Here is a 20790-nt window from a genome sequence, read left to right on the forward strand (position 1 = left end):
TACAGATGAACACAGAGCCAAAGCAGTGGTTTTAAGAACTTTTGGTTTAGCTCCCAAGTTTGTGCCTCTTAACTCTCCTGAAATGTTATTCTGAGCACTAGTTTTCTGCTTGGCTTTGGGGCAGTGTTGTCTGAAGTTCAGGGAGTGATACAGAGTTACTCCTACGTACTTTGGAGTGAGATGATGGTCTAATCAGGTGCTGTTCCAAGACACATTCAACTTTCTTGTGGAGTTCCTGTCCCTGGGATGCAAAACACAGAGTAGAGTTTATGAGAGTTTACACTTTTGGCAGGTGGCCTTACAGTATGTGCCTAGTTCTTTCAGAACACCTTCAAGAGTGAGTTCTAAATCTTCAAATATTTTACCTTGGGACAAATGATTTTTCTGGATTCTCTGCTTACTTTGGTACCCTTGAAAATCAACAAGAAACCTATGATTTTACAACAGTGTTGATGTCACTCTGATAAGTTTTGGATCCTTGGTGACAGCAAATACTTTTTGTAAGAGAATGTGATGGTTAACTGTATCATATGCAGCACTAAGAGCAATGAAGTTTAGTCCTGTGGTGTGTGTGCTTTCAAAACCATTTTCAGTTTGTGAAGTTACGCTCAAAACCTACAAAACAGTCTTAAACATCACACTACATGCCCTTCATAAATTCTAAGCAGGTTATGGTGCATTTTGGTAGAAGGTTCCATAGTAGAAAGTCAGATAAAGTATATTATGCTACACTTAAGTCCCCATCATATAGGAAGGCGCTTGCGCACTGAGAGGCGGAGCGATAGGGAAGAGTGGAGAAGATGAGATTTGCGTAAGCATGACAACAGAGAGCATGCAAACAATGTCCAGGTTGCCATACCATGTTACTGTGGACAACAATCAGGTTTATTTGCCTGTGGTACATTATACGAGTGCTGTTCAAAAAGTAAGGTGACTTTTCAAATTGCGCAGGCAACATACATTTGATTATTGATCATTTTTATTATTATTTTGGTACATATGTCCAAACATATGTTCACAGCTTCAAGTGTACAGTATACTTTGTTTGTTTTTGACACATAGAAAGGTTAGACGTGTTTTAGTGTGCTCGGAAATTTTCAATTATTATACAATATGGAGCAAAGAATTTGCATCAAATTTTGTATGAAAAATGGAATCAAGTGCTCTAAAACACTTGGTTGACCGTGGCATACGGTGAGTCTGCTCTAAGTAAAAACAATGTTTACATGGTACAAGCTATTCCAAGATGGCCGAGAAGATGCCAATGACTAACCTCACTCTGGACGCCCCAGCATATCAACAACAGATGATAATGTCGAAGCTGTGAAGAAAATTGTTTTTGAAAATTGTCGAATTACTGTAAGAGAAGTTGCTGAGGATGTTGGCATATGCACCAGCTTGTGTTATGCAATTTTTTTGGATGTTTTGGGCATGAGACGTGTGTCAGCAAAGTTTGTTCCAAAACTTCTCAATTTTGATCAGAAGAACTATTGCATGAGCATCACTCAGGAGCTCTTGAATGATGTCAATGATGATCCTGATTTGCTCAAAAGGGGTCATTACTGGTGATGAAACATGGGTTTACAGTTATGTCATCGAAACCAAAGCCCGATCATCCCAATGGAAGCATCCCGGAGAGCCAACCCAAAAAAAAGCATGCCAAGTTGGATCAAATCTCAAAGTTTTGCTCACCTTTCTTTTTTTTTTTTCTTTTTTTTCTTTTTTTTCCAATTATCATGGCATAGCACATCTTGAATTTTTGCCTCAAGGTAATACGGTAACACAACAATCATGCCTCAGTGACCATATTCACTGGTTTTGGCCCCTGCATCTTTTTCGTGTTACCAAAACTGAAGAGACCTATGAAAGGATGAAGAGTTTCAATGATTGAGGAAATAAAAACTGCACCGCTGGAAGTACTCAAGGCTGTACCAAAAAGTGCTTATGAGAATTACTTCGAGGATTGGAAGAAGCATTGGCACAAGTGCATTGTATCTGAGGGGGATTACTTTCAGGGGGATAACATGAATATTGATGAATAAGTAATTTTTTTTCATAAAAATATAAAATCACCTTACTTTCTGAACACACCTCATATTATACATTCAAGTCTATAGGGAGAATCATAAATTTTGAAACCTACCTTCCAAACTTCACAAAAGTTCTCCTGTGTAACTTGCAGGCCTAGCACTCCTGGAAGAAAGGAAGTTTTGGAGGTAGGAGACAAGTTACTGGCAGAATTGAAGCTGTGAGAATGGGTTGTGACTTGTGCCTGGGTTGATCAGTTAATAGAGCACTAGCGTGCAAAAGTCTTAATCTGGCACAAGTCTTAATCTGCCAGGAAGTTTCAAAATCATTGTATTTGCTTGACAACTGCTTCTGCCTCATAGAAGTTTTAAAAAATGTGTAATTTTATAATGCATATATGTGGTTGTATTTGACTGCAGTTAATGGTAAATCAATGTCCACAAAAATAAAATAACTGGTAGGAATGACTAATGTGTGCAGGAGAGAGTTCTCACCATGTAGTTGTAACTTGCTGCTAGGTGCTTGAAAAGGGAATGAATCGTACTTGTCACTGGAGGTTAATGGAAGGGGATGCACAGAACAGATGAAAATTGAGGTGTCTTCCCACATGATGTGGACTATAAATGTATTGGAAGCTTCAGGTTGACTGCCTCTGATTGACTGTCACATAATGTCCTTTTTGGTGTTCATGTATATGCTGTCCATTTGGACCCTGATTGTCCAATAATGTCACCCAACACTACATGTTTGGCTTACTACTGCTAAATATTATCAACGCTGTGTATAGCCATACATCTGCAAGCTTCTTAATAATTATTTCTGCCTGTAGAATATATAGAATACAAGCTAAATATGTGTAAAAAATTCCAAGAAGTTCACAATTTTGTCACTGTTATGACACAAAATTTTGAAAGCTTTCAGAGGTAGTCACTGTATGAGATTTTTTGTTCTGTGTAAAAATACTCACTATCACAATCCCGCTCCCCATCGCAGACCCAGGTAAGAGGTACACAGTTCTCCTGGTCACATGGAATGCCCTCATATGGCTGGCCACTGCTTCCATAACAGGTTACTGTATTTGAATGACTGTTTCCTCCTTTTGAAAGGAAAAGTGAACAGAAAATATTACTGCCACACTGTTTCTATTGTAATGGTCAACTAATTGGTTAGTTCCATGTCAAAAATAAATAGATAGTTAACCACAAATAAAGTAAATAATAACTGTAAGTGGTGTAAGTCAACTGGAAGGTCCCTATTTGGAATGAGTTGCAAGTTTGTATCACAGCATGCAATGATTCATTCAATGTATATCTGAGTTGTATCCACGCAGACACAACATGAAAGAACTGAATTTCGGGTTGGAGTAGTGAAGGGGAAATTTTATTCATCGTGGAGAGTGCCTAAAGTGAAGTTTATGAAAAGTACAGATTGCTAACCACCACACAGAGGTGGTGAATAGCAGTCTATCCTTTTCATAATATTGTTGTTACTCCATAATTGACTTTCCAGGGTCCCTGGGTCAGGGGAGACTTACCAGATGGGGTCAGAGGAAAGACAGGAAGAATCTCCATTGTTACCAGTACACCACATCCGAAAGTAGCTTGCATACATAATACCTTTTGCATGTGTGTTCTCCTGCTGCCTCTTGGTGAGGAGCTTTTTTGTCTATCCAGTTACATTATGTTTTCAAAAATTGATTAAATTCCACATTATGTCATGTAATTATTTACAGTATTTCTTAGGAGGTAAATAATACATTTAAATGACCTTAGAAACAAAAATTTGTGTGAATTACATGTTCCATTACATATTCTGTGTATTATTCTATCAAGATAGTATTTAAAAAACATGTTATTGCACAACACTATTTCTTCACAATGATAAAGTTTAGTATCTTTTTTCTCTCATTTATTGTTGTTATCAATTTCTTCATTTTTCTTTATCATGAGGATTTCTAGATTAGAGTGTGCATTTAGATATGATAAGGATATTGGAACGAATGGGCTATAAAAGGGAAAAATGAAGATTTGAGTTTACTGTTCCATTTGCTAATAGATAAGAAGAGGCAGAACACAAACTCAAACTGAACAAGGATAGGGAAGGAAACTGACCATTTCCCTATCAAAGGAACTATCTCAGAATTCTACTGAAAAGATTTTGGGGAAATCATGGAAAAAAGTTAAATTTAGATGGTGGAATTTGTATTTTAATCCCACTTATCCCTAGTGTAAGCCCAGTGCCTTAAGCATCTCTTTCAGTAATCAGCTGTAAGTTTGCTTAGGAAATCACTTTAATATTCACCTGAAATGCTTTTTGGAAAAACACAGAGAGTCTAAAACAGAATGGCATGATCTGCGATACAGCCAATTGTCCTGTCCATATACTTACGTCATATTGTTGACATTTCCCTGTTCAACAATGAATATGCAAATACACTCCTGGAAATGGAAAAAAGAACACATTGACACCGGTGTGTCAGACCCACCATACTTGCTCCAGACACTGCGAGAGGGCTGTACAAGCAATGATCACACGCACGGCACAGCGGACACACCAGGAACCGCGGTGTTGGCCGTCGAATGGCGCTAGCTGCGCAGCATTTGTGCACCGCCGCCGTCAGTGTCAGCCAGATTGCCGTGGCATACGGAGCTCCATCGCAGTCTTTAACACTGGTAGCATGCCGCGACAGCATGGATGTGAACCGTATGTGCAGTTGACGGACTTTGAGCGAGGCCGTATAGTGGGCATGCGGGAGGCCGGGTGGACGTACCGCCGAATTGCTCAACACGTGGGGCGTGAGGTCTCCACAGTACATCGATGTTGGCACCAGTGGTCGGCGGAAGGTGCACGTGCCCGTCGACCTGGGACCGGACCGCAGCGACGCACGGATGCACGCCAAGACCGTAGGATCCTACGCAGTGCCGTAGGGGACCGCACCGCCACTTCCCAGCAAATTAGGGACACTGTTGCTCCTGGGGTATCAGCGAGGACCATTCGCAACCGTCTCCATGAAGCTGGGCTACGGTCCCGCACACCGTTAGGCCGTCTTCCGCTCACGCCCCAACATAGTGCAGCCCGCCTCCAGTGGTGTCACGACAGGCGTGAATGGAGGGACGAATGGAGACGTGTCATCTTCAGCGATGAGAGTCGCTTCTGCCTTGGTGCCAATGATGGTCGTATGCATGTTTGGCGCCGTGCAGGTGAGCGCCACAATCAGGACTGCATACGACCGAGGCACACAGGGCCAACACCCGGCATCATGGTGTGGGGAGCGATCTCCTACACTGGCCGTACACCACTGGTGATCGTCGAGGGGACACTGAATAGTGCACGGTACATCCAAACCGTCATCGAACCCATCGTTCTACCAATCCTAGACCGGCAAGGGAACTTGCTGTTCCAACAGGACAATGCACGTCCGCATGTATCCCGTGCCACCCAACGTGCTCTAGAAGGTGTAAGTCAACTACCCTGGCCAGCAAGATCTCCGGATCTGTCCCCCATTGAGCATGTTTGGGACTGGATGAAGCGTCGTCTCACGCGGTCTGCACGTCCAGCACGAACGCTGGTCCAACTGAGGCGCCAGGTGGAAATGGCATGGCAAGCCGTTCCACAGGACTACATCCAGCATCTCTACGATCGTCTCCATGGGAGAATAGCAGCCTGCATTGCTGCGAAAGGTGGATATACACTGTACTAGTGCCGACATTGTGCATGCTCTGTTGCCTGTGTCTATGTGCCTGTGGTTATGTCAGTGTGATGTATCTGACCCCAGGAATGTGTCAATAAAGTTTCCCCTTCCTGGGACAATGAATTCACGGTGTTCTTATTTCAATTTCCAGGAGTGTATATTTCCCAGCAATGTGGGGACCAGATAGAGAAAGAATTTTACAATGAAGGTGAGAGAGAACAGTACAGAACATAAACTAGGGACTTCACAAAAAGGGAACTGGGAGTGACATTATTCAATAATATTGGTCAGTACATGTGAAGTGAGGCAAAAGATTGTCACCTTTCTGCTTGCATTTTTATATCAGGTTGTATCTTCTATCTTTCTGTCAATTCTTGTCATTTGTTACCAGCAGTTTCTGCACACCACCTTCTAATCTGGAACTGATAATGCCAAATGTGTGAGACTTAGTGTTTCCTTTACAATATGGCTGTTAATTGTATCATTGTTTTTACTTTGACTGCAGAGTGTTTTTACTTTGACTGCAGAGTGTAACATTTCTTCTCATTTTTTTTTTTTTTTTTTTTTTTTTTTTTTTTTTACTGTTACTTGTATTGGAGACAGCATTAATACCACCTGGTAACGTTCCACACTCTCAACTCATTTTCAATTGCAAAATTAGATTTTTAATTTGACTGGGTGTAAAAGGGACCAGACCAAAAATGTTATTAACTCTTTATGTTCACATTACAATCAGCTGAATAGTGTACTGGGGTCTCACCAATAACAAACAAACAATGAAAAATCCAGAATGGAATAACAACAATATGAAATGGGATATATTGCTATTTACTACATGGAAGAGGCAAACAAGCATATTTAAAATACACTTAAAAAAGACGAGCTATCAACATCCTCCTTCAGACGCAAAAAAAAAAAAAAAACCATGCACATTCGTAAAAGTACAACTCACACATGGCCACATCCTGAAAACTGGCAACAGCTGGGGAAGGCTGGGTACTGACCATATGCCCCTCCATATCTGCTGCATCCATTGATGCCAGCTGAGGATGATAAAGCAGTCAGTTGGTACCATGGGACCTTCTGAGGTGTGTTCAGATGGAGTTTAGTTTAGTTCAGATATGACTATCTAATGCTCAGTGCCTCCTCTGTGTAGTGAGAAGCAATGTATCCTATTTCACAAATTCAGTAACAAAATGTGTATAATGTAACTGGATAGATAAGAAATCTACTTACTAAGTGGCAGCAGAGGAACACACTTATAAAAGGTATTACATATGCAGTGCTGCCTCCTTCTGGCAGAAGGGTGAAATGGGAAGGAAGAGGGGTGAAGGAGAAGGACTTGTGAGGTTTAGGAAAAGGGGTAGAGTTCAGAAAAGTGACCCAGAACCCTGGGTCAGGGGAGACTTACCAGACAGGATGAGAGGAAAGACAGGAAGAGTCTCCATTATTATCAGTATGCATATATAATACCTTTTGCATGTGTGTTCTCATGCCACCACTTGGTGAGGAGATTTGTCTATCCAGTTACATTATGTTTTCAAAAACTGATTAAACTGTATATTATGTAATGTAATTATTTAAATATTTTTAAGACATAAGTAATACATATAAATAACCTTAGAAACAAAAATTTATGTGAATTGCATGCTCCATAACATATTCTGTGTATTATTCTATCAAGACAGTACTTAAAAATTATTTTATTCCATAACACTATTTCTTCACAATGATAAAGTGCAGTTTTCTTGCTAGCAGTATTAATTCAATGTCATGAAATTTCTTCTATTTCGTTTAGTATAGGTTATCATGCATAGTGTTTTAATCTGTGATTGGGAACCATGACATTATCCTTTAGTAATTTTTACATTACGTGAATATGCTGAAAACATAAGTTATGAGACTGCTACCTACCAATAAACTGTTGACTCATTTAACTCGCTTTACTGTTCCTTGGCATTATAGATTTTGCAAAAAACATCTGTTATCAGGTAGCTGCAGTATATCTATGAAAGGCAGCAATCTGATGATGGGCATTTTGATTGAAACCAGCAATAACGATGGACAGAAAAGTAATTTAAATGTTTCAACAATTTAGTGGTTGACAGTTTCATGGCATCTTTTACCATCAAGACTCTGTAAATGTGTCATCTACTAAATGGCCCCTTTGCGCCAATAATTATTATCAATCAGTCTTTGAAAATCTCAGCAACATCTTTCATCAGGGTATTGGCTACCTACTCTCTCTCAAAGTGGTATTCTGTTGTTCATCCAAACTACGCAGTATCCAACTCTATCTTTATGCCACTGATGCTTTCAATCCTACATACACATCCACACAATGGAAACCACTGCGAAGGACATGGCAGAGGGTACTTCCCGTTGTACCAATTATTAGGGTTTATCTCCTTTTCATTCACATATGGAGTGCTGAAAGAATAACTGTTTAAAAGCTCTGTGCATGCTGTAACTAATCTAATCTAATCTTAATTCCACAATTCCTATGGGAGTGACATGCAGGGGGTTATAGTATATCCCTAGAATCATGATTTAAAGCCATTTACTGAAACTTCATAAGTAAGCTTTCTCAGAATAGTTTGTGTATAACTTCAAGTGTCTGGGGGGTTGTTTGGGGGAGGAGACTAGGCAGCGAGGTCATCGGTCTCATCGGATTAGGGAAGGATGGGGAAGGAAGTCAGCCATGCCCTTTCAAAGGAACCATCCTGGCATTTGCCTTGAGCGATTTTAGGGAAATCACAGAAATCCTAAATCAGGATGGCTGAACACGGAATTGAACCGTCGTCCTCCCGAATATGATTCAAGTGTCTGCTAGTTCAGTTTCTTCAGCATCTCTGTGACATTCTCTATTGATTCAAACAAGCCTGTGACCATTTGTGCTGCCCTTCTCTGTATAAGTTCAATATCCCCTGTTATATATCATGTATGCTATGAGTTATTTTATTGTCCACAATCCCAGTTAAAGGTCTGTCCTATACGATGAACCCATCTACAAACTCCTAGTATGGTTCAACTGCAGGCATTTTCTATCCAATCAAAGGTAGGGCAATGTAAGAAGATACTCACATACAACTACATGATTACTCCACAATTCACATGGTTTTTGACAAGGAAAAAATACCACTGCTGCAGTGCTTGTAATTGAAATCAAATATTAACTGATTTGAAAATAAGAATATGTTCACTCTTGAGCTATGTGATTTGAGTAAAGTACTTGACTGTATCCCCTTTGATATTTTACTAGCAAAACTACAGTATTATGGGATAAATAATACAGTATTAGAGAGAATTAATTATTATTGAAATTACAGAAGACAATTGGTATCAATTCTTCCTTGAAGAAAGTCACATCTGGTGTACCTCAGGGCTCTGTCTGTGGACCATTCTTCATTATTGTTGTAATTAACAATTTGCCACATTATTTTGAGCTTCAGTCAGTTATGTTCTATGCAGATGATACAACTTTAATCGTCACAGATCAAGATACGACAAGGCTATGCCAGAAATCACAGGACACTGTCTTCTTAACACTAAACTAGTTCTCATCTAGCAGACTACTGTGTAATCCAGAGAACACTCAGTATCTGCAGTTGAAACTAGCTAATGACATAGAAATCTGAAAAACTGCTTGAAATGTATATTGTTTCCAAAGTAAACTGGCAATCCCACATTAATCATGTCTGCAGAAAGATATCATGTATGTCCTATCTCACACAGAAATTAGCTGATCTAGTGAATAATAAATATCTTGGGTCAGTTTACTTTGGAATTTTTCAGTATCACATATCTTGTGGGCTGTTGCTATGGGGTCACTCATGTCATGTCAGTAATGTACTACTGATTCAGAGAATGATGCTACAAATAATGTGTAAGGTTGGTCCAAGGGAGTAATGCTGTCCTTTATTTACTAAGATGAAAATATTAACAATGATCAATCTTTATATCTATGCATCATTGATATATACTAAAAACAACGTATCAGAGTTTAGCACCAGAGAGAATGTACACTGTCATCACACCAGAAACAAAAAGAGTACTGGCATTCCTAAACATAATCTGATAAGAAAAGCAACTCTCACAAAGTGAACTTTTTGAAATTTTTTAAGAAACTGCCACATTCTGAAATCTAAATACCTCTCGGTTTTACAACTTAATTGTATAACTAGTTAACAGACAAGCCATTCCACAGTTTAAGAGACTTCTTGGATGTAGTAGTGTAGAAATTGATTTTTAAGATAATGGTTACAGTTCTGTACAGCTAATTAATGTAGAATAAATAATTTGAAGATATAATGTGGACATTAATTAACGTAGTGACTGTTGTATCATGTCATAAATGTAAAGTGTATTCCAGTACATGGGGGACTGATGACCTTCGCTGTTTAGTCCCCCTTAAACATCCCAACAACCACCACCACCTATTCCAGTACATGTGGTCAATGGTAGATGAAGAATCTGAATCTGTAAGTGCTTGGCAGAGGACCCAAGACAATACTTTCAAACAATATCTCAACAATTCTATTCTTTACTTAGTTTTGCTGAATAAATAACTTCAAAAGTTGTGTCATTTATCATATAACAGAAGTCCAATGAACTCTCCTAGAATTTACCTGTAAAATATCACATTTTTTATTGTTAATGAGCAACTGCCATGACAGCATCATTTGCAAACAATCTAAGAAGGCCGTTCAGAGTGCCTTCTAATCATTTACATAAATCAAGAACAAAAATGGGTCTGTCACACTTCCTTGGGAAATGCCAGATGGAACTGTAATTTCACTAGGTGAGTTTATGTCAACTGCTGTACACTGTGACCTTTTTGAATAATTAATCCTTAAATTAAATTTTCCCTGAGACATTTAAGCCTCTAATTTATCTACGATAACTTTGGAAGCTGAAGAAGTGAATTAAAGTTTGTGCTGCAGTTGTGAATCAAACCCGGGTCTTCTTGCTTACTAGGCAGATACACTGACCATTTAATCTAAGATCTATACGATCACATGTAGTTCAGCACTTCCCCATTATGTCCAATGCTGGGGTGCTATTCCAATGTCAGAGAGCCCTGGTAATAGTGACAATATAAGGGGAGATGTGAATTGGAGTTTGTGTTGGGGAGGGTATTTGACTTGGGTAGTTCGTGCAGCTGTGTTGACCATAATGCTGTTGTGGTGTAATTGTCAGCATATCTGCCTAGTAAGCAAGAGGACCCGGATTCGAGTCACAGCCACAGCACAAATTTTAATTCACTTCTTCAGCTTCCAACATTATCGTAAATAATGAATCCATTCACAAAACTGAGATGATATCCCTAGGCATGCAATTTGATTAGAATGTGCTTGTGAGGCCTTCTGGAAATCATAGGAATATGGTATCAGACTAAGATCCCTTGTCTGTAAATCTCATTACTACCATTTTCATTTGTGTTTCACAAGAACAATATTTTCTGAATCTCCAATGGTTGTGAGTAAGTAGACCATTTTCATTGAGGTATCCTATGACGAACCAATGCTAATGAGATAGATGTAGAATATTGCAAACTGCTTTTTTCCATTCTTGTATATTGATGAAAATATAATGTAATTGGATGGATAAATATCTATTCACCAAGCAGTGGTAGGAGAATACACATACAAAGGTATTTAAATTTGCAGTCTTTTGGAGTTAGTGATTTCCTCCTCCTGATAGAAGGGTTGAAGGGAAAGAAAGAGGGGTGAAGGAAAAGCAGTGGTAAGGTTTAGGAATGGGGAGAGTTCAGAAAAGTCACCCAGAACCCGTGGTCAGGGGAGACTTACCGGACAGGATGAGAACAAAAGACTGATTGATGGGGACTGCATCGGACATGACTTGAAAACCTGAGCCCTTAAACGTGGAAGATAGGGTGCTATGCAAGACACAGTTTACTGTTAAAACATCATTCACGAGTTAATAAGAGCAGAAAGCTGAGTGCATTGTGTTGAATATGCAGGACTGTCTCCTGCATATTCTGGCCACCACATTTATGTGTATGTTTCCCAGGCCAGGTATGATCCCTGCCACACCTATGAGGTTATCTGTAAACAGACGGGGCAAGTTACTGCACACTGTCAAGCCTCCAGCAGTTGCCGCAGCATCGGGGGTGCCAGTCTTGCCACTACATGGTGTGCGAATTGCACCACACACAACTGCAGCCGCAGGCACTAATTTGCATAGTCACATGCTCGTGTGGTACCATCCATGTACCCTTCAACAAGCGTGTACTTAAGTTGGCACTCTGCCCATGGGAAGCCAGTTATGTCCTGATCTCTGAGCAACCAACAGCCGCCTCAAGTCTCTGCTATGGACACTGCTTGCTGTTGCCACTTTGCTGTCCACCAAGATGCCATGCTGCCCTCATCCTGAACCACATCTGACCTTGCAGTTCCACCAGCCACTCCAAGGGCACTGCTATGCAATAATTGTTGTGACTACCCACATGCTCATCATCCTTTGGAACCGTGTTGTTACCAGCAAACTGCCTACGAGCTCTCATCCTGATAAGACCGTGTTGTCACAGCACCTGCAACTCATCAGGAGACTGCCTATGAGTTACCACCCTTATGGGACTGTGTCATTGTTAATCTCCCCTGTGTCCAAATAGATTGCTGTTCTCAAATTTTTTACACATTGTTCACAGAAGTTGTATTTAGCTTAGTTCTCGTAATAAACAGTTGTTATTCTAAGATGTATGTCTGCCTTCAGCAAGTCTCACTCCTCTAGAAGAGAATAGAACACATTGTATGTGATAGAGGTGAGAGGGGGCAGGGAAAATTTTCTTCACCCTCTTTTAGTTTTCTGTATCTTTAACTTTCTAACCTACCTATTCTTCTATGGCCCCTCCCAACTCTGCCGCATGCAATGCACTTAGCTTTCTATTCTTATTAATGGTGCACAGTGTTTTGGCAGTAATCTCTGTCTTGCATATTACCCTATATTCCATCTTTAAGTGTTCAGTTTTTCAGATCTTGCCCACTGCAGTCCCCAACAATCAGTCTCTCCTTCTCATCCCATCTGGTAAGTCTCCCCTGACCCAGGGCTCTGGTCAATTTTTCTAAACTTCACCAGTCCTTTTCCTTCACTCATCTTCCTTTCCCTTCAACCTTTTTGCCAGAAGGAGTCACCGGCTCCAAATGTTGCAGATTCAAATAGCTTTATTTGTGTATTCTCCTGCTGCCACTTTGTGAGTAAATTTTGAATCCATCCAATTACACAACATTATTGTATACCGGTATCTCCTGTGAAACTTTCCAGTCTTAGTATGCATCTTTCATTGACTTGGCAGTTTGTATATCATTCCTAAAAATAGAGCTATTTTGCCAGCACATTTTGAAAGGATCTAAGGGGTATATAGTCTCGACCAGAAGACTTTTCTTTATTAAGTAACATGAGTTGCCTTCACTGTACAAAGTGATCTGCTTTTGAATTAATCAGGTTCACAGTTGTCCTTGATTCAAGACCTTGAACTTCTTTGGTGAAAAAATTCAGAAATTCAACAATGTAGGAAAAGATAGATTTCTATTTACTGTAAAGGAGACACGTTAAGTTACAGACATGTACAATTAAATGACAATTGTATGTTTGCAACTTAACGTATCTCCTCTATGGTAAGTAGCAATCTACCTTCTAATACATTGTTGATATTCCTACCTGGAGTTTCCATTCTTTGAAATGTCAGAAAATGATGTTTAATAACTGTGCTTAGTGGTTGTATCATCCGTGAGACTACCATTACTATCATGGAGTGAAAGTAATGATTTTCTCTTGCCAGAACTTCTTTGGGTTTCCTACTAGATTTTGAGATGAATTTTGTTATGGAAATTTTTGAAAGCAGCTTGCACTGATATCTGCCCAGAATTTTGAGATTATGTAAACTCTTGCTAATTTTAGACATTCATGTCATGTACTAATTATTGTGCAGTGTTCTACATAGGCATGATGATTAATCAGTTGAATACTTGTATAAATGGGAAAGCTGTGGCCAATTACAATTTCAACTACTCAACTGATGAACAAGCTGGAACCACAGCAACAGTGACTTCAACAGCTGGGTCAAGGGCCAAGGCATCTGGACTCTGACCCCAGCATGTCTCTCCTGTTATCCTTCATTCTCAAAATTTCCTGATCTGAACTTCTGCTTGTTCCCTTAAACGTTAAGTCATTTCTCACTCCTTTGCCCTTTGCCCTAACCTTTTCCCTACAGTAATGTTTCACCTCATTAATATCCTCTCTCTGTATTATATTCTCCTACCATTATTTCTCTCTCTTTTTCACCCTCTATTTTGTACTGTAGGTCTAAATTTTTTGATTGTTACCGGAAGTAACTGACATTTTCTGACTGCTGTGGAAAATATGTCTTCCCACTTTCCTACCTCTTTATACTATACCCTCCATGCCATATATAACTTCCCTTCTCCTAGCTGCTCCAAGTCTTTCATCTCTCTCCACAGCCATCTGCTCAGGCTACTGTCCACAAGCAGTGTTGCAACAGCCACATACAAGATAGTACTTATATCAGCAAAATAGCTCTGAGCACTACGGGACTTAACTTCTGAGGTCATCAGTCCCCTAGAACTTAGAAATAATTGAACCTAACTAACCTAAGGACATCACACACATCCACGCCTGAGGCAGGATTCGAACCTGCGACCGTAGTGGTCGCGCGTTTCCAGACTGTAGTGCCTAAAACCACCCGGCCACCCCGGCCGGCTTATATAAGCAAAACAGTACTAGCTAATACAATTATAACATATTTTAAGTGTGCTATGCACCACTTCCCATTAATCATTTCTTTATTGTTCCATCATGAAGTTTCTGTTAGTATTGTTATATTGTTAGTAGAGCACATATGCAGTTGTGTGAAATGATCAGGCTCAACGATTAAGGAACTATGAGTAGAATGTTGAAAATGCACTGCATGCTTGTTTTGTCAGTACAACTTCTTGAATTTCTGTAATCAGATGCTCTACCAGTTACATGCAGAATCATAAACTGGATAAAAAAATCAGGAGGTTCACAAGAACTTACCAACAAACTTGATTGCTGAAGCTCCAATTTTACCTTGAGTGCCATTTTTTGTTATTGCTGAGTACTGCATTGGAAATATCAGCCAGTGTGTAGACAGGATACTAGGAGCTGTTACAGAAATGTGAAGAAACTAAGACTTTTACTACCACAACAATTGCTTATAAAGATAAGAGTGTATAAAAGTGCTGGACAACAGTAAAATAGTAAATATGAGGCATGCCAATAAAGAAACCGAACTGGCTGTTGTGCGCCTTTCCAGCTTCATTGATGACAGAGAAGAGTGGGGGGATAACCTTGGAACTCTCTCTGACATGCATACAAAATTTCATGCCGCTATGGTGATTAGTCTGGCTGTTAGCTTTCTTAAAAACGGTCATATGTCTGAGCTCCATCGGAAGTATGTTATGCTCTAAAGTGGAACAATCTGTTAACATCAAATTCCTCACACAACTTGTAAAATCAACCTCAGAACTTACAATTTGCTGAAACAAGTTTATAGTGATCAGCATCTCTCTCATATGCAAATTTTTGAGTGGGTTACAAGGTTCAACAAGGATGAGAGGAAAGATGTTGAAGATGATCCAAAATTGGGCTATCCTTCCACTTCAAAACTGAAGAGAATATGGTGAAGATCAGCAGAATGGTTAAAAACTGTGGCCTGAGCATTCGAGCAATTTTAGAACTTGCCTGCACCAATAAGGAAATGATTAGATTTTGCACGATGATCTTGGCTTGACAAAGATTTGTGCTAAAATGGTGCGAAGAATCCTCACAAATGAGCAAAACCAACATCAAGTGGATGGCTTTGCTGCCATGGCTGAAAACATTGAAAATGACCCTGATTGTCTCAGCAAAGTAATTATATGTGATGAAACATGGATTTTCCAATACAATCTAGAGACTAAGTGATAACACAGGCCAACGAAAAAAATTTTTTTTTAATTTTTTTTTTTACATTGATAGCTGATCTTTGTAAACTTTTATGAGCTGAATCCAAATCTAGCCTTAGTTTTTTATATCACCCATAGTTTTCAAGCAATATGCTTTTTACTATATAATATAAAAATCCTATGCTATACAGTAAATGGGGAAATTAAAGAAATGTTTTGTTACAACATCAGCATGGTTTGTATTTACAGTAAGCTACTTAAAACAATGATATGTGTTAATAGAGGTTTCACTTGTCAGCTGGAATAGGTTTGTATTTTTTATTTTATTTTATTTATTTATTTATTTTTTTTAAAGCTTCTTGTGTAGCTTTTTCTATGATGAGTCGCTTGCTGAACTTCTCGGTGAAGTGACCAACAGTAGTCCTCCATCATGTTGGTGTTCCAGTGGCCTTGGTAGTGTTTTGCCATCACTTTCATATCCTGGTGAAAACGCTCTCCTTGCTCCTCACTAACATCTCCTGTATTGTCCGGGAAGTAATCAAGGTGACTGTTTCAAAAAGTGAATCTTCAGGCTCATTAAACATCCTAAAGTTTTAAACTTCTTTAACATTGTAGCTATAATAGAAACATATTCTGGGTCTTTTTCATGTCCTAAGAACTTTGTAACGACTGGTTTGAATGATACCCAAGCTTCTTTCTCATTTAAGGTCATTGTGGATTCAAAGTTAACATCAAACATCAGTACCTTATGTGGCACCCAAGATTTATCTTTATCACCAAGTTTAGATCCAAAGTATGATAGATAAACCTTTTTCACAAAGTCTGTAATGTTTATTTGGTGTTTTTTAATCACAAATTCACCACAATATAACAAAAACTGTCAGCAGAGTTTTTTACAACCACGATTAGACATTGTACTGAGCACATTTACAGGAAATGGGAAAGTGAGGTTAGGTTGGCTGTAAACAAAACACTATCTGTTAACACCAAAATAGAATCCACCTTTTTTTTTTGCCAGCAAATGTTTTTCAGCAGTTCTACCAATGTTATCTATATTAATTACTCCCCTTTTTTAAATTATTTTAACTATATAAAAGCTGTTAAATTCTTTAAATCGCTTAATTTAATACATTTAACTGTACAATGTGAATACATGATGGGTGCTACAGTTTTTTAAGTATCATATTTGGATTTCCCACCCTAAAAAACATAACAATAAGGTATTTTCAGCAAAAAAAGTTTTTCCATCATTGGCCTGTTTAATCCATGCATTGGTAGAGCCCTCAATTCCACGCACATGATCAAATCAAAATTCAAAGCAATGATGATTATTTTCTTCAATATCCGAAATGTTATTGACACTGATTTGATGCCTGAGCGTCAGACTGTCAGTCAAGCTTTTTATGTAACTTTTCTGAAGACCTTTCCTGAACGTGTGCAATGAAGGAGGTCAGATCTCATGGGTTTTTCATCAGGACAACATGCCAGCCCATAACACAATGTCTGTGAAGCGGTTTTTGGCGAAAAATGACATTCCAGTCACAGAAAATCTGCTGTATTCAGCTGTATTCATGCAGCTTCTTTCTCTTCTCAAAACTAAATTCTGCACTCAAAGGAAACAGGTTTGAGTCCATGTATGCAGTAAAGAAAAAAAGTGATGAGCCTCCTCAACAGCATAGAAAGAGACTTACAGCACTGCTTCCAAAAGTGGAAAATTTTCATAGAGTGGTGCAAGTATCAGGGAGGGGACTATATTGAAGTTTTGCAAGTTTTTTAAATAGAGAGTTACAGCATGAGTCTGGTTTCTTTATTGCCACACCTAGTATTTATCCTGTTACAGTGAAAAAGATTCCCGGGTGTCACAAATTCTCCCTTACCGAAATGCACTTCGATATGGCAGCATACTTGGCACTAATAAGGCTTTAAAGAATTGCAGAAATTATCTGCAGTATTTTAAAAAATTCAGTAGCATTTATAATGGATTTCAGCTGTTACAAGAAGTAACTGGACTTTACTCAAGTATGGAGGCAGTCTAGGATAGTGTGAAATAAAGAAGTAAAAACTTCAGCAGCCAAGATCGCTAACTGTAATTTTGCAATCTGTAAGCCATACAGACTGAAATAATAATCATAATGAGGTCAGATATATATTAGGGTGTGACACATATTTACATAGCACGGATATGTACAACATACCTTAAGCAAATACACCTTAATGAATATGTATCATCCGAACAATATATCATGTGACATCATAATAAGTCATTCCGGGAACATGAATAACATGATACATTGACATGTTAAATATAAAATAAGGTTTACATGAAATGTCAAGCATTTTGCACCGACTGCACAAGTACATTTTCATGCAACAGACAAAAACGACTGTAAACCATTATAAAAGTTATTAACACTTTTGTATAATCAAAAATTTTATAAAATTATAAAAGAAAGTGTTGTACATCAGTTGTAATAATTTTCTGCATATACAGACAACCCAATCACACAGCAAGTGCAATGTAGAAAATATAATCTCAGAATGAACTTACAGCATAAACTTACAGAATATCACTTAAGGTTTAGTTGATAAGAGTACAGAGACAGTTATGTTGCACTCTTAAAATTCCATTTGCAAATTATTATATTGTTGTTGTTGTTGTTGTGGTGGTCTTCAGTCCTGAGACTGGTTTGATGCAGCTCTCCATGCTACTCTATCCTGCACAAGCTTCTTCATCTCCCAGTACCTACTGCAACCTACATCCTTCTGAATCTGCTTAGTGTATTCATCTCCTGGTCTCCCTCTACGATTTTTACCCTCCACGCTGCCCTCCAATACTAAATTAGTGATCCCTTGATGCCTCAGAACATGTCCTACCAACCAATCCCTTCTTCTGATCAAGTTGTGCCACAAACTCCTCTTCTCCCCAATTCTGTTCAATACCTCCTCATTAGTGATGTGATCTACCGATCTAATCTTTAGCATTCTTCTGTAGCACCACATTTCGAAAGCTTCTATTCTCTTCTTGTCCACACTATTTATCGTCCATGTTTCACTTCCATACATGGCTACACTCCATACAAGTACTATCAGAAAATACTTCCTGACACTTAAATCTATACTCGATGTTAACAAATTTCTCTTCTTCAGAAATGCTTTCCTTTCCATTGCCAGTCTACATTTTATATCCTCTCTACTTCAACCATCACCAGTTATTTTACTCCCCAAATAGCAAAACTCATTTACTACTTTAAGCGTCTCATTTCCTAATCTAATTCCCGCAGCATCACTCGATTTAATTCGACTACATTCCATTATCCTCGTTTTGCTTTTGTTGATATTCATCTTATATCCTCCTTTCAAGACACTGTCCATTCCGTTCAGCTGCTCTTCCAAGTCCTTTGCTGTCTCTGACGCAATTACAATGTCAGCGGCGAACCTCAAAGTTTTTATTTCTTCTCCTTGGAGTTTAATTCCTACTCCACATTTTTCTTTTGTTTCCTTTACTGCTTGCTCAATATACAGATTGAATAACATCGGACATAGACTACAACCTTGTCTCACTCCCTTCCCAACCACTGCTTCCATTTCATGTCCCTTGAATCTTATACCTGCCATCTGGTTTCTGTACAAATTGTAAATAGCCTTTCGCTCCCTGTATTTTACCCCTGTCACCTTCAGAATTTGAAAGAGAGCATTCCACTCAACATTCTCAAAAGCTTTCTCTAAGTCTACAAATGCTAGAAATGTAGGTTTGCCTTTCCTTAATCTATCTTCTAAGGTAAGTCGTAGGGTCAGTATTGCCTCATGTGTTCCAGCATTTCTACAGAATCCAAACTGATCTTCCCCAAGGTCAGCTTCTACCAGTTTTTCCATTCATCTTATGAACTTTAAGTTTTCAGCCAATGGCCTTTGTCAACAATAGACAAACGTGGTTTCATTGCCTGAGACTGCAGCCATGTGTGTGAGTTGCATTTGCGTGTGTGTGTGCGTATGTGTGTGTGTATTGTTGACAAAGGCCGTTGGCTGAAAGCTTTAAGAGTGGAAATCTTTTGGTTTTGCCTATCTGTGACTCAGCATCTCCGCTCCTTCTCATAATATTGTTACATTCCATCCTGGATTTTCCATTGTTTGATATGCAAATTATAGTGTTAAAGATGTTTGTTCTGTAATATCTGCATAAAATATAATTCACAGTTTCTTTGATATTGTACTTACATCATCGTATTGCAAATTATTATGTACAACACACACTCTCTCTCTCTCTCTCTTTCGCTCTCTCTCTCTCTAGCAGTGATTTTTAGATTGTAATTTAAGAGTGCAACAGTTAATTGTTCCCTTTTCTGACCTACGTATATTATGACATGTACTTTTGGCATTGTCTCTGAATTCTTAGCACCTAAACCTTAAGTGACCGTCTTCAGGTTTATTTCTGCATCTACTCGTACATCTACATCTATACTGCAAACCACCATGAGATGCATGGCAGAGGGTATGTCCCATTGTACTAGTTATTAGGGTTCTTCTTGTTCCATTGACATATGGTGCGCAGGAAGAATCATTTACTGAATGCCTCTGTGCATGAGATAATTATTCGAACCCTATTCTCATGATCGCTCAGTGACCAATTCTGATAATATATTTTCTCCACTGTACTTGTCTAATAAAAGGTCTGACTATATATGCAGAAAGTTAGTAAAATTGAAATACAACACTTTCTTTTATAATTTTATAAGATTTTAATTGTATTAAAAAAGTTTTAGTAATTTTTATAACGGTTTCTAAAAAAAGAAAGTTTGTTATTCCAATATATTCTGATTTAGATAACTTGCATTATATAATTACATACAAAAATGTGTGCGTTGCATTTGTTGGTATATTCCTGGGATGTAATGTCTCCCTTATGCTTTATATGTTACAATGTATTCCCGTCTATTCACTACTACAGTGCCAACTGGTGACAGTTCGTAATATCTGTGTTGTTGACTTCTGAATCTCAGTCTTCATTCATCTGTTGTATGAACATGAGCTTGTGTAGTCAGTTCACAATGTGTAACATTTTATGTAAACTTTGTTTTACTGTTGACCTGCTGATGTTTCACATTCTTCATGTTCCTGGAATGACAT

General features: G+C 38.6%; 1 protein-coding gene across 2 annotated transcripts in view; it reads right to left on the minus strand.

Moving 5' to 3' along the window:
* LOC126203707 (low-density lipoprotein receptor-like) overlaps positions 1-20790 on the minus strand; it is an 87497-nt gene that overhangs the window by 46940 nt on the left and 19767 nt on the right. For both annotated transcript variants that reach the window (XM_049938078.1, XM_049938077.1), the window contains exons 2-3: positions 14777-14884; positions 2996-3124 (exon numbers count right to left, since the gene is read on the minus strand). In XM_049938078.1, the coding sequence (XP_049794035.1) occupies positions 2996-3124; positions 14777-14884 (237 nt within the window). The remainder of the gene's footprint in view (positions 1-2995; positions 3125-14776; positions 14885-20790) is intronic.

The sequence above is a fragment of the Schistocerca nitens genome, chromosome 9 (assembly GCF_023898315.1).
Source record: "Schistocerca nitens isolate TAMUIC-IGC-003100 chromosome 9, iqSchNite1.1, whole genome shotgun sequence".
NCBI classification, from domain to species: Eukaryota; Metazoa; Arthropoda; class Insecta; order Orthoptera; family Acrididae; genus Schistocerca; species Schistocerca nitens.